The sequence below is a fragment of the Lepidochelys olivacea genome (assembly GCF_965140295.1).
Source record: "Lepidochelys olivacea isolate rLepOli2 genome assembly, chromosome: 8".
NCBI classification, from domain to species: domain Eukaryota; kingdom Metazoa; phylum Chordata; order Testudines; family Cheloniidae; genus Lepidochelys; species Lepidochelys olivacea.
Genome location: NC_140418.1, coordinates 79486508 through 79499097, shown reverse-complemented (window position 1 = coordinate 79499097; position 12590 = coordinate 79486508). Strand labels below are relative to the sequence as shown.

At 43.5% G+C, this 12590-nt stretch overlaps 1 protein-coding gene across 1 annotated transcript in view; it reads left to right on the top strand.

Annotated features, from left to right (window-relative positions):
* The first annotated feature begins 200 nt into the window (after positions 1 to 200).
* SPATA1 (spermatogenesis associated 1) overlaps positions 201 to 12590 on the top strand; it is a 33883-nt gene continuing 21493 nt past the window's right edge. The window contains exons 1-5 of the mRNA XM_084636444.1: positions 201 to 525; positions 5676 to 5782; positions 10489 to 10606; positions 11836 to 11889; positions 11983 to 12316. Of these exons, the coding sequence (XP_084492570.1) occupies positions 490 to 525; positions 5676 to 5782; positions 10489 to 10606; positions 11836 to 11889; positions 11983 to 12316 (649 nt within the window). The 5' untranslated portion in view covers positions 201 to 489. The remainder of the gene's footprint in view (positions 526 to 5675; positions 5783 to 10488; positions 10607 to 11835; positions 11890 to 11982; positions 12317 to 12590) is intronic.

Sequence of the window (12590 nt, the reverse complement as noted above, 5' to 3'; positions counted from 1 at the left end):
CACTGGAAGAAATACATCTTGTGTTTGTTAGATGCACTGTAGAAATATAGAAAACTATATACAGTAATTAAATACTTTTTGATGAAAGAAGAATGGAAAATGTTACTCAGAATACTAATGCAAACCTTAGTTGCACAACTGCAATTATGCAATTCACTGGGTTACTTAGGTGATATTTAGTTGTATAGAAGGTGTGTTCACATCAAAGGGAGTGTTAAGCCTACTAGTCAGTACTTAACTCTTTGCAGTTTGTCTTCAGGTTTTGCTGGAATCAAAGCCTTCAGCCTGAATCCAGGACCTACTTACAAGCTCTCTGCTGCTTTTTTCTAAAACTTTTGTACGAAGTGGAAACAGATTCAAACTGAATGGAATACCATTTTTGACTTACAGGATTTATCATAACCCTTACTGTTACATAGTGCTAAGATACAAACGAAATTTAAAAATCCATCTGGAATTCAGTGACATCCAATACAGGCACCAGTGAATATGTCATTCAGTCAAACTAGACCTCCAACATCAGAGGTGAGAATTTTTGCTCTGAATATTTTAGAAAATCTGTATAACTGTTCTAAACTGTGAAAGTTTCTGCCATGCAACATTTTCTGGCAGATATGTGAAGAAAATATCCACTTATTTTAAAGATGTGTACGTGAAAAACCATTCAAAGTTTAGTTTATATTTAATAACCAAAAGTTTGTAGGAATATTCACTAAAGCTTATTTGTGATGGTTGTTCATATAGGCCACATATACACTAGGAAACTTTTCCAAAAATTTCCCACTATTTCTAACACTGGTTCAGCTGCATCAAAGATAGCAATATTGGCAGCTCAGCTATCAACAGGGCTCCCATGGCCATCACAGTTTTAAGCATAATATCACCTAACCCTCCTCAGCTCAGGTCTAGTCGTGGTTTCAACAGCCACTGGCCTGTGCACTTGAGTACTTGGACTATTGCTATAATTCTTAGAAGTCTGGAAATGTTTTGAATTTTTTTCCTAGTGTTGTGAAGACCTCCGTCTGTGTTTGTCATTAATAAGACGAATGTATATTAATGGTGAGCCCTGCACTCCTTTCTGTTGCATGGCTCAGAGTGAAGGCAAGGAGTAAAACTAGAGCATAAAGGGCCTGATTTTCCATTGCCTTACACTTTGTGTAGACATTTACATCCATGCAAAGTAGCTGTTAAATGCCAGCATTCTGATCTGGAAAAGTGTATATGAATACACAAGATGCAAGGCAGTAGAGACAGTGATTAATTTGTGCCAGGGCTGAGCCTGGCACCTCTAAGCTTTGCATTTCATAGCCCTGGCACTTCTGGGCTTGCTGCATCAGTTATGAAGGTAAATAAATTGCTTGAACTCCAGCACCTAATTGCTTGAGCCCGAGCACCTCTTTCATTACAAATTAAGCCCTGAGCCCTTTCCCTCAACACAGGCACATGGAGGCTTCTCCACAAACCGTTTTACACTGAGGCCCTGATCCAAGCCCATTCAAGTTCATAGAAGCCTTTGCATTGACTTCAATGGACTTTGCATCAGGCTCTTAGAGCTCTACAGATTTTGGGAGGTCACATATCTCTCTGAGGACTTCAAGTATTTTTAGTCAGTTCCAATCATTGCTGGTGGAGTAACATCCAACAGCAGCACAGCTCCTCTCCCCTGACTTCTACAGAATAAAATATAAAATAGTTTCAACGTTATTTCTGTGAAAAATTTCCACACTGAACATGCTGTCAATTGAAATGTGTGCGGTCCAAATCCAGCCCTCATGATTATTTATGTGGCCCACGTGAAATATTCAGATTGTGCTGAATCCAGGTTTTCTTTCTTTTTTTTTAAAGTACTTCTTTAGAACTTATAATTGCAGAGAGAGCCTGCCAAATGTGAACCAAGTATAAATTGATATAATGTCTGCAAACAATGACTCAGAGGTGTAAACTCCTCTGCTGGTCTTGAGTCTGCATTAGTATTTTTATTAATATAGAAAACATTTATAATTTTATAAAATGATAATTGGAGTGAGGTTTGTAAGGAGCAGAAAGGAGATATTGGACCCAAGTTTATAGTTCTACTGAAACATTCTAATTTGCAAAAGTGAACCTCTACAATCATTCATAATTATTCCATGGCTGACATTTGTCAGCACTTTAGCTATTTTTCTTATTCGTGAGCTATATCCTATCACTGGGAAATTTCTGAGTTAATACTGCAGGATATGGTCCATTATTATTATATTATTTCAGGTTTCAGAGTAACAGCCGTGTTAGTCTGTATTCGCAAAAAGAAAAGGAGTACTTGTGGCACCTTAGAGACTAACCAATTTATTTGAGCATAAGCTTTCGTGAGCTACAGCTCACTTCATCGGATGCATACTGTGGAAAATACAGAAGATGTTTTTATACACACAAACCATGAAAAAGATGGGTGTTTATCACTACAAAAGGCTTTCTCCCCCACCCCACTCTCCTGCTGGTAATAGCTTATCTAAAGTGATCACTCTCCTTACAATGTATATGATAATCAAGGTGGGCCATTTCCAGCACAAATCTAGGTTTTCTCTTCCCCCCACCCCCCAAACAAACCCACTCTCCTGTTGGTAATAGCTTATCTAAAGTGATCACTCTCCTTACAATGTGTATGATAATCAAGGTGGGCCATTTCCAGCACAAATCCAGGGATTAACAAGAACTCTGAGGAACAGTGGGTGGGGGGGAAAGGAATAAGCAAGGGGAAATAGGTTACTTTTTATAATGACTCAACCATTCTCAGGCATTGGCACCCTGACAGCAGGATTGTCTGGCTATGTAGACTCCCTCCTCAGGCCCTACACTTCCAGCACTCTCAGCTACCTTTGAGACACCACTGACTTCCTCAGGATACTACAGTCCATCAGTGATCTTCCTGATGACACCATCCTGGCCACTATGGATGTAGAAGCCCTCTACACCAACATTCCACACAAAGATGGACTACAAGCAATCAAGAACGCTATCCCCAATAATGTCACGGCTAACCTGGTGGCTGAACTTTGTGACTTTGTCCTTACCCATAACTATTTTACATTTGGGGACAATGTATACCTTCAAATCAGCGGCACTGCTATGGGTACCTGCATGGCCCCACAGTATGCCAACATTTTTATGGCTGACTTAGAACAACGCTTCCTCAGCTCTCGTCCCCTAACGCCCCTACTCTACTTGCGCTATATTGATGACATCTTCATCATCTGGACCCATGGAAAAGAAGCCCTTGAGGAATTCCACCATGATTTCAACAATTTCCATCCCACCATCAACCTCAGCCTGGTCCAGTCCACACAAGAGACCCACTTCCTGGACACTACAGTGCTAATAAACGATGGTCACATAAACACCACCCTATACCGGAAACCTACTGACCGCTGTTCCTACCTACATGCCTCCAGCTTTCACCCTGACCGCACCACACGATCCATTGTCTACAGCCAAGCTTTGCGATACAGCCGCATTTGCTCCAACCCCTCAGACAGAGACAAACACCTACAAGATCTCTGTCAAGCTTTCTTACAACTACAATACCTACCTGCGGAAGTGAAGAAACAGATAGAGCCAGAAGAATTCCCAGAAGTCACCTACTACAGGACAGGCCTAACAAAGAAAATAACAGAACGCCACTAGCCATCACCTTCAGCCCCCAACTAAAACCTCTCCAACGCATTATCAAGGATCTACAACCTATCCTGAAGGACGACCCATCACACTCACAAATCTTGGGAGACAGGCCAGTCCTTGCTTACAGACAGCCCCCCAACCTGAAGCAAATACTCACCAGCAACTACATACCACACAACAGAACCACTAACCCAGGAACCTATCCTTGCAACAAAGCTCGTTGCCAACTGTGCCCACATGTCTATTCAGGGGACACCATCACAGGGCCTAATAACATCAGCCACACTATCAAAGACTCGTTCACCTGCACATCTACCAATGTGATATATGCCATCGTGCCAGCAATGCCCCTCTGCCATGTACATTGGTCAAACTGGACAGTCTCTACGTAAAAGAATAAATGGACACAAATCAGATGTCAAGAATTATAACATTCATAAACCAGTCGGAGAACACTTCAATCTCTCTGGTCACTCGATTTCTGATCTCAAAGTTACTATCCTTCAACAAAAAAAATTCGAAAACAGACTCCAACGAGAGACTGCTGGATTGGAATTAATTTGCAAATTGGATACAATTAATTTAGGCTTGAATAGAGACTGGGAATGGTTGAGTCATTATAAAAAATAACCTATTTCCCCTTGCTTATTCCTTTCCTCCCCCCACCCACTGTTCCTCAGACATTCTTGTTAAACCCTGGATTTGTGCTGGAAATGGCCCACCTTGATTATCATACACACTGTAAGGAGAGTGATCACTTTAGATAAGCTATTACCAACAGGAGAGTGGGTTTGTTTTGGGGGGGGAGAAAACCTGGATTTGTGCTGGAAATGACCCACCTTGATTATCATATACATTGTAAGGAGAGGTTTCAGAGTAACAGCCGTGTTAGTCTGTATTTGCAAAAAGAAAAGGAGTACTTATGGCACCTTAGAGACTAACCAATGCATCCGATGAAGTGAGCTGTAGCTCACGAAAGCTCATGCTCAGATAAATTGGTTAGTCTCTAAGGTGCCACAAGTACTCCTTTTCTTATTGTAAGGAGAGTGATCACTTTAGATAAGCTATTACCAGCAGCAGAGTAGGGTGTGGGGCGGGGGGGAGAGAAAACCTTTTGTAGTGATAAACACCCATTTTTTTCATGGTTTGTGTGTAAAAACATCTTCTGTATTTTCCACAGTATGCATCCAATGAAGTGAGCTGTAGCTCACGAAAGCTCATGCTCAAATAAATTGGTTAGTCTCTAAGGTGCCACAAGTACTCCTTTTCTTTTTATTATATTATTGTAAATCTCCTTTCTGCTAGCAGTCCAAAGCCTGTATAACTGACTACCTGATAATGATTTTTAACCATGTTTATACAGTACTTCGAAAATCTACCTGACTCTGCAAGTCTAAATGTTATTATTCAAATAACTGGTTCACTGATACCAAGTAAAAGCCTTGTGTGCATTAAAAACATGTATGTTCTAAGGAGCCTGCCCTGCCCGCAGTGCGCACCAGGCTGGACCCTGGACCCGCCCCCAAACCCCTCCTGCAGCCAACCCCCCTGCTGCACCCCACACCTCTCATGCACCCCGACACCCTGCCCTGAGCCCCCTGCCACACCCCACACCGCTGCCCTGAGCCCCCTGCCGCACCCTGCATACCTCCTGCACCCAAACCCCCTGCCCTGAACCTCCTGCCACACCCTGCACCCTGACCCCCTGCACCCCAACCCCCTGCCCTGAGCCCCCTGCCACATCCTGCACCACTCCTGCACCCCCTGGGGGCAGGGAGCAGCGGAATTGGGATGGGGATTTCAGGGAAGGGGTTGGAATGGGGGCAGGGAAGGGGTGGGAAGAGGCGATGCAGGGGCGGGGCCTCATGGAAGGGGAGGAGTGGGGGCAGGGCCAGGGCAGTGGTGGCGGGTGGTCAGTGGTGCAGTCCTCAGGCCAATCATGGTCATTTGAATTTGAGACTTCTGATTTAAATGCTTACTGTATATCTATAACTGAGATAATCTTCTCTCACTGCATTTAGTTGGTAGAGCTTCATGTTTTTTATGTCCCAGAAGAAGTGTGGAACTTCACATTAAATACAGTTTCTGCAGCTCTTACTAGCAAATTCATTTCAGCTGGATTTATAAGGTGAGTAATTCCTAAATAATGACGAAAAACGCTGCTTTAGACCCCAATCCTTCATACACGTATGCCTGTGAGTAATTCCTTTATACATTGCTTCAGCTAATCCATGCAGCTGGATAGCTCTGTAGGGAACCATTGCAGCACCGCATTAGCTAGAACAGTCCTTGATGTTCCTGTTCTGTGGTCGCTTCCAGAATCCAGGAGATACAAAGGTGGCACACAGCCAACTTTGCTTTTCTTGGGCTACACGAAACTTAGCTGCACCACAGCCAAGAATCTGGACCACTAAAATGCATTTCCAAAAGGGGAATTAGTGAAAGAGAGAGAGAGAGAGAGTGCCTCCCTTTTAAAAAGACATGGTGTTGGACAGGTGGTTAGACAGCAACATGAATTCCACAATTGTAATGTTTTTTATTCATACAATTGGAATGTTTGCCTGTCCATATTTATTGTCCTTTGTGTAACTTAGACTCCAATCCTGCATTGAGCTCTGCTTGGAACCTATTAAAATTGATGTGGCTCCATGTGTGCATAGGGTCTACCTGGGCAGAGCTCATTGCAGAATCTGGGCCTAAATTTCTAAAATATTTTTACCAGACCTTGCAACAGAAAGCAAAAGATTAACCTTTAACATTTTTTATTTTCTGAATGTTTTCTCTTTTGTAACATGCAAGTTATTAAGGATGAAACCCTAACCCCTTTGCAGCCCTGAGAGTTTTGCCATTGATTTCACCACTAAAAGTCTAATGAGTTTAAGAAAAGGAAGTGAATGCTATAGTTAATTTAACTTGAAAGAAGACACTGTCTGACATGCTTTAAAACAGGGGTCTGAAACTCAAATGACCATGAGGGCCACATGAGGATTAGTAAATTGGCCCGAGGGCCACATGAGGATTAGTAAATTGCCCTGGCCCCGCCCCCACTCCACCCCTTTTGTGAGACCCCGCCTCTTCCCATCCCTTCCCTGCCCCCATTCCAACCCCTTCCCTGAAATCCCCACCCCAACTCTGCCCTCTTCCTGCCCCCAGGGGGTAAAGGATGGGTGCAGGGTGTGGCAGGGGGCTCAAGGCAGGGGGTTGGGGTGCAGGGTGTGGCAGGGGGCTCAGGGCAGGGGGTTGGGGTGCAGCAGGGGGCTCAGGGGAGGGGGTTGGGGTGCAGGAGGTGTGCAGGGTGCGGCAGGGGGCTCAGGGCAGGGGTTCGGGGTGCTGTAGGCGGCTTAAGGCGGGGGGTCGGGGTGCAGGAGGGGTGTGGGGTGCAGCAGGGAGCTCAGGGCAGGGGGTTCGGCTGCAGGAGGGGTTCGGGGGGTGGGTCTGGCCCGGCGCACACCGGGGGCAGGGCAGGGGAGGGCAGACTCCTTGCCTGCCTGCCCTGTCCCTGCACTGCTCCAGGAAGCGGCCAGGACCTGAGGGGGAGGGGCCACAGGGGTCTGTGTGTTGCCCTGGCCGCTCCTCCAGGTACCTCCCCCGAAGCTCCCATTGGTCGCGGTTCCCCATTCCCGGCCAATGGGAGCTGCAGGGGGGGGGCTGCTTGGAGGAGCTGCCAGTGCAACACACAGACCCCTGTGCCCCCCCCCGCCCGCCTCCCTCGGGTCCTGGCCCCTTCCCGGAGCGGCACAGGGGCAAGGCAGGCAGGCAAGGAGCCTGCCCTGTCCCCGGTGCGCACTGGACCGGAGCCACTCTAAGTAAATGCTGGGGGGTGCTGCGGAGAGCTGGCGGGCCGCAGAAAATAACCCCGCAGGCCGTGTGTTTTAGACCCCTGCTTTAAAAGAATGTTACCCCTGACTTGCTACTGAAGGCAGGTCCTGTTGGTGTGAATGACCAGCTGAAGCCCAATCCACTCCCACTTAAAGCAGGATTGAGCCCTAATCTGTGATCACAGGTAAGGAAGGGTACTATAGTCTTTACTCACAAGAACAGTCATTAGGAACCCTGAGGGTGCAAAGAAGTTACAGAAGATCAAAATGATCTAAAGGTAATAAGTACCATCAAGCAGTCTAATAAATTGAAATGTTCACTTGCATTGTAAGCTCTCTGCATACCAAAAGGATAGCTAGTTGTCCTTGTCACATGAGCCCCAAAAGAACTTCTTACAAAGCATGGAGGGATGCCAAAGTAAATATTCTCTCACATTCTTTGTGGAGCTTTGAGAAGAAAACTAATCACTGATGGAGATCTTGCAATGTAGAAATCAAGTTTAAAATAGCAAAGCAACCCAGAGTGTGGGTATTGCACACAAATTGGGGTATTAAATTATGTACATGTTTAGCTTATGGTAAACGTATCAAATGTTTATTATGGTAATGTTTTGATGTTGCAGTGAACATTGTATCTGTGTTTGCATTATATGCTCCAGCTTTATTTTCAAGAGTTGCTATGTGGGCTGCAAAAATTTGCTGTTAGCTAAATCTTGACACTCAAAGGTTTAGAGAAAGAATGAATATTTTCTTTTTGAGGTAAAACATTAGATTTTTTTTCTACATGATCGGAAAGAAAAAAATAGTAAATTTGTCTGTTTTCAGATAAACTCATGTGCTCTAATTAAATAACAACATTGTTTTTCAAATTGAAATTTTCTAGCCTACCTGTCTAGCCTTAAAATATACAAGGACATAAGACAAAAAGTTAGCTCTGGCTCATGAGATGATTTCTGAAATATTTCATAAAGTCATCATGTCACAATACCATCCCAAAAGGTCCCGTGCTGTGGGAAACCATCCCTGAAGGATGGACAGCAAGTGAAGGCAAAGTATATGAGGAGGCAGTCAACCAAAGAGAGGCTAAATTCCCAAGTAGAACCTTGCATTCTCATGTGGTTGGCTCTGTCCCATTTCTATTCTACTCTACCTTGGTATCAATGGGCTTTTCTACACTTAAAACGTTACAGCAGCACAGCTGTCCCTCTGCAACTTCACTGCTGTGGCACTTCTGTGTAGTCCCTACCTATTGCTGATGTGAGGGATTCCCCTGTCAGTCTAGGTAATCCACCTCCCCAGGAGGCAGTAACTAAGTCTACAGAAGAATTCTTCAGTCAATCTACAACTGTCCATACGGAAACTTAGGTCGGCTTAACAATGCTGTTTAGGGGTGTTGATTTTTCACACCTGTGACCCAGGTAGTTAAACAACCTAATGTTCTAGTGTAGACCAGCCTAAGTACCTTCCAGTAGCGCATTAAGCACCATAGAATCATAGAAATGTAGGACTGGAAGAGACCTTGGTAGGTCATCTAGTTTAGTTCCCTGCACTGAGACAGGGCTAAGTATTATCTAGACCAGGGGTCTCAAACACGCGGCCCGCGGGGTTATTTTCCGCAGCCCACCACTCCCCCAGCATTTACCTAGAGCAGCTCCCATTGGCCGGGAACAGGGAACCACGGCCAATGGGAGCTTCGGGGGAGGTACCTGGAGGAGCGGCCAGGGCAACACACAGACCCCTGTGCCCCCGCCACCCAGGTCCCTGCCTCTTCCCGGAGTGGCGCGGGGGCACGGCAGGCAGGCAAGGAGCCCTGCCCCCAGTGCGCACTGGGCCAGACCCGACCCCTGAACCCCTCCTGCAGCCAGACCCCCTGCCCTGAGCCCCCTGCCACACCCTGCACACCCTGGGGGCAGGGAGGTGGTGGAGTTGGGGTGGGATTTCAGGGAAGGGGTTGGAATGGGGGCACAGAAGGGGTGGGAAGAGGCAGGGCAGGGGAGGGGCCTCACGGAAGGGGTGGAGTGGGGGCGGGACCAGGGCAGGAGGTGGTCAATGGTGCGGCCCTCGGGCCCATGTACTAGTCCTCATGTGGCCCTCATGGTCATTGAGTCTGAGACACCTGATCTAGACCATGTCTGGCAGGTGTTTGTCTAACCAGTTCTTAAAAACCTCCAGTGATGGAGATTCACAACTTCCCTAGGTAATTTGTTCCTTACAGTTCAGAAGGTTTCCTAATGTCTAACTTAAATCTCCTTTGCTGCAGTTTAAGCCCATTACTTCTTGTCCTGTCCTCAGTGAAGAACATTTTATCACCTTCCACATACTTGAAGACTGTTACCATGTCTCCTCTGAGTCTTCTCTTCTCCAGATTAAACAAACCCAATTTTTTCAATCTTTCCCTGTAGGCCATGTTTTCTAGACCATTAATCATTTTTGTTGCTCTCCTCTGGTCTTTCTCCAATTTGTCCACTAACATGATTAACATCTGTCACATATTTTTGTTCTCTCATCCTTCTCTGGGGAAGAAGTGTGTGCTGTGGAGTTTTTTGTTTAATAACACACATGCACATACATTCCTGTATGTTTCTATAGAGAAGGCAAGATGCACTTTGCATTTAGAGAACATCTGTGATACTCCTTTTTTTCCTAGGGGAATTGATTCCGCAGTTTTGGGCCAGCCACCAAGAAAGTTCTGTCTTTTGCACAGATACCCTCATTGTAGTTCCCAGTAATTTTGTCTTCTAGTGTCAGACAAGCAAAAGTGTTTCCCACACTTTTTTCAAATTGCAGGTCCTGCCCCTTTGCTTTTTGTATGGATAAGTGAGATGTGAACACTTCTCAGGTAGTTTTGTGATCACATTTGATTCGCAGTATTATCATATTGTGATGCACCATCATGACTTTGAAACACTAAGCCTGTCTGATCTGGAAATACAACATTTCAGGCACATTCTCACATTGCAAACTAAATAGCCATCATCATTTCTTACAAATGTAATAATGAATAATGGTTTTCTAGGGTGCCTCGTCATGTCACACTGAGGGTACTGCGGGAGCAGCTTGGAGACTTCCTGGGTGAAGATGCTGTTGCAGATAAGTTTATATTTCTGAAACATATAGGGAAAAAGCTAGCAGTGGTAAGTTATTTCTGCATTTTCCCTAGATTTTTTCTTTTGCGTTTTTTTTTTTTTTTTTGAAACTGGATATTTGGCAACATTTTATACCTTTTCCCCCATTAAACTTTTCTGAAGCAAAACAGGGAAGATTTTCCCCTGCTCTACTGAGATTGTCACATATTTAATAAAGTATTTTTTCTTTAATAGTTAGAAAATTAAAATATCCTAGCATAGATAACTGGACATTTTTAGCACCAAGCTGTAAATATTGATTTAATCTTGTGAATTTTAAAGTAGTCCTATGCAGTTGGTATTATCTTCCTGTTTGTTTGGGGTCATGGTAACCTCTTGTATTTGTATCTCTATGATCAAATATTTGCTGAGTTTTTCAGTTCTGCTGTTTCACAACAGTAACAATGTAAGCTATTCCAAGAGCTGCACCTTTCTTACAAAGTAAGGGGCATTTGAATTAGGAAAACACCTTAATTTTTTTTTTAATAATTTGTAAGTGAAATCGATGTTATTGCCTTTGAGTAACTGAGAGCAGAATTTTGTCCTATATTTAGTTTAATTGAATTTATTTAATTGGTTAAAGACAGGGTTAAATAGAAGTTCAGATTTCTTATTCTCCATAAGACACACTGATTTCAAATATGCTCTTAAATATGCATTGATCACCTGAGATTTTGTTTGTTAAGAGGACTAAGTGAAAATCTGAAAAGGATGTAGCCAAAGATATCAAGACAACTAATAAAAAATTCCTTAAGCACAATAGAAGTCTTCAGGAGAGTCAGTGGATTCTTTTTCTATATTAAAATATTTGTTTTAACAATTGAATTGAGAGAACCATATTACTTAACACACACTTCCTATTCAGACTGGGCCTAATCCAACTCCTAATGAAGTCAACAGGGAGTCTTTCCACTGACTTCAGCTGGGAGTTGGCTAAGGGCCTTTGAGCCCTAAGTGAAAGCGTAATGGGTGAAGATATTTATAAAAATACACACACGCTCCTGTTGGGCTGATTATAGCACACATTTTGAAGTCTGACAAAAGTACTAATGAATAGATGCCATGTCAGAAAACAGAGAATTGTCATCTATGTTATTCCCACCCAAAGTGCTAGTGTAATAAATGTAATTTGTCATATGTAACTTACCAAGAAAATAACATATACAAATCGATTGGTATGCTGCATACCTTTTATAGAAGTTATTTTGTTGATTTTACTTGCTTTTTTATGTTCCAAGGTGAAGGCAAAACAAGAAACAGAACTGAAACTCAAGTTATTTGCTCCCCCACATGTACGTATCATACAGTTTTCAAGTTATCATTTCAAGTGTGCAGTTCATGTCGCTTATTTCTTCCTTGTCTAATTAACACATTGTATGTTTTAGGCACTTCATCCCGAATTATATTTGCTCCCTGGAGTGGACCACTTAGAAATTGCTTATTCATCATCATCAACTCCAGATACACAGCACTTTAATGTAGAATCCCATAGGTCTCCCCATGGACCAAGTACTTTAAGTCTTCCAAAGAAAAAGCCTGAAAAAAGTCCAACATTTCTAGAAGGTCCACAGAAACATACTCTCAGGCAGAATCAGGAAGATTCTAGCTCTTTAGAATGGAGTGAGACAGCAAAAGAAATGATTCCAGTTTTGCACATAAAACCTGAACAAAGCCTGAACAACAGGACTCAGGAAAAAAAGATTCCACATAGAAGGAAAGGTAAGATTTAACTAGTATGGGGAAGAGAGAATGAGATGCTTAGGTACAGACCTAAACAGGAACAAAAAAGAAAATGGCCAATTACACTATAAATCCAAACAAATACAAACCTGTTGAAATAACGTTGTAAGAAGACTGACTTAAATGATCAAATTCAGATCTGAAGATGAAGCCATTTCCTTCACCTCACTATACCATACTAACAGTCAAATAATTTACTTCTTTGTACTTCGCCTTTGGTGATTTTTGTTGTTGTTGTTCAGATTGACTTATA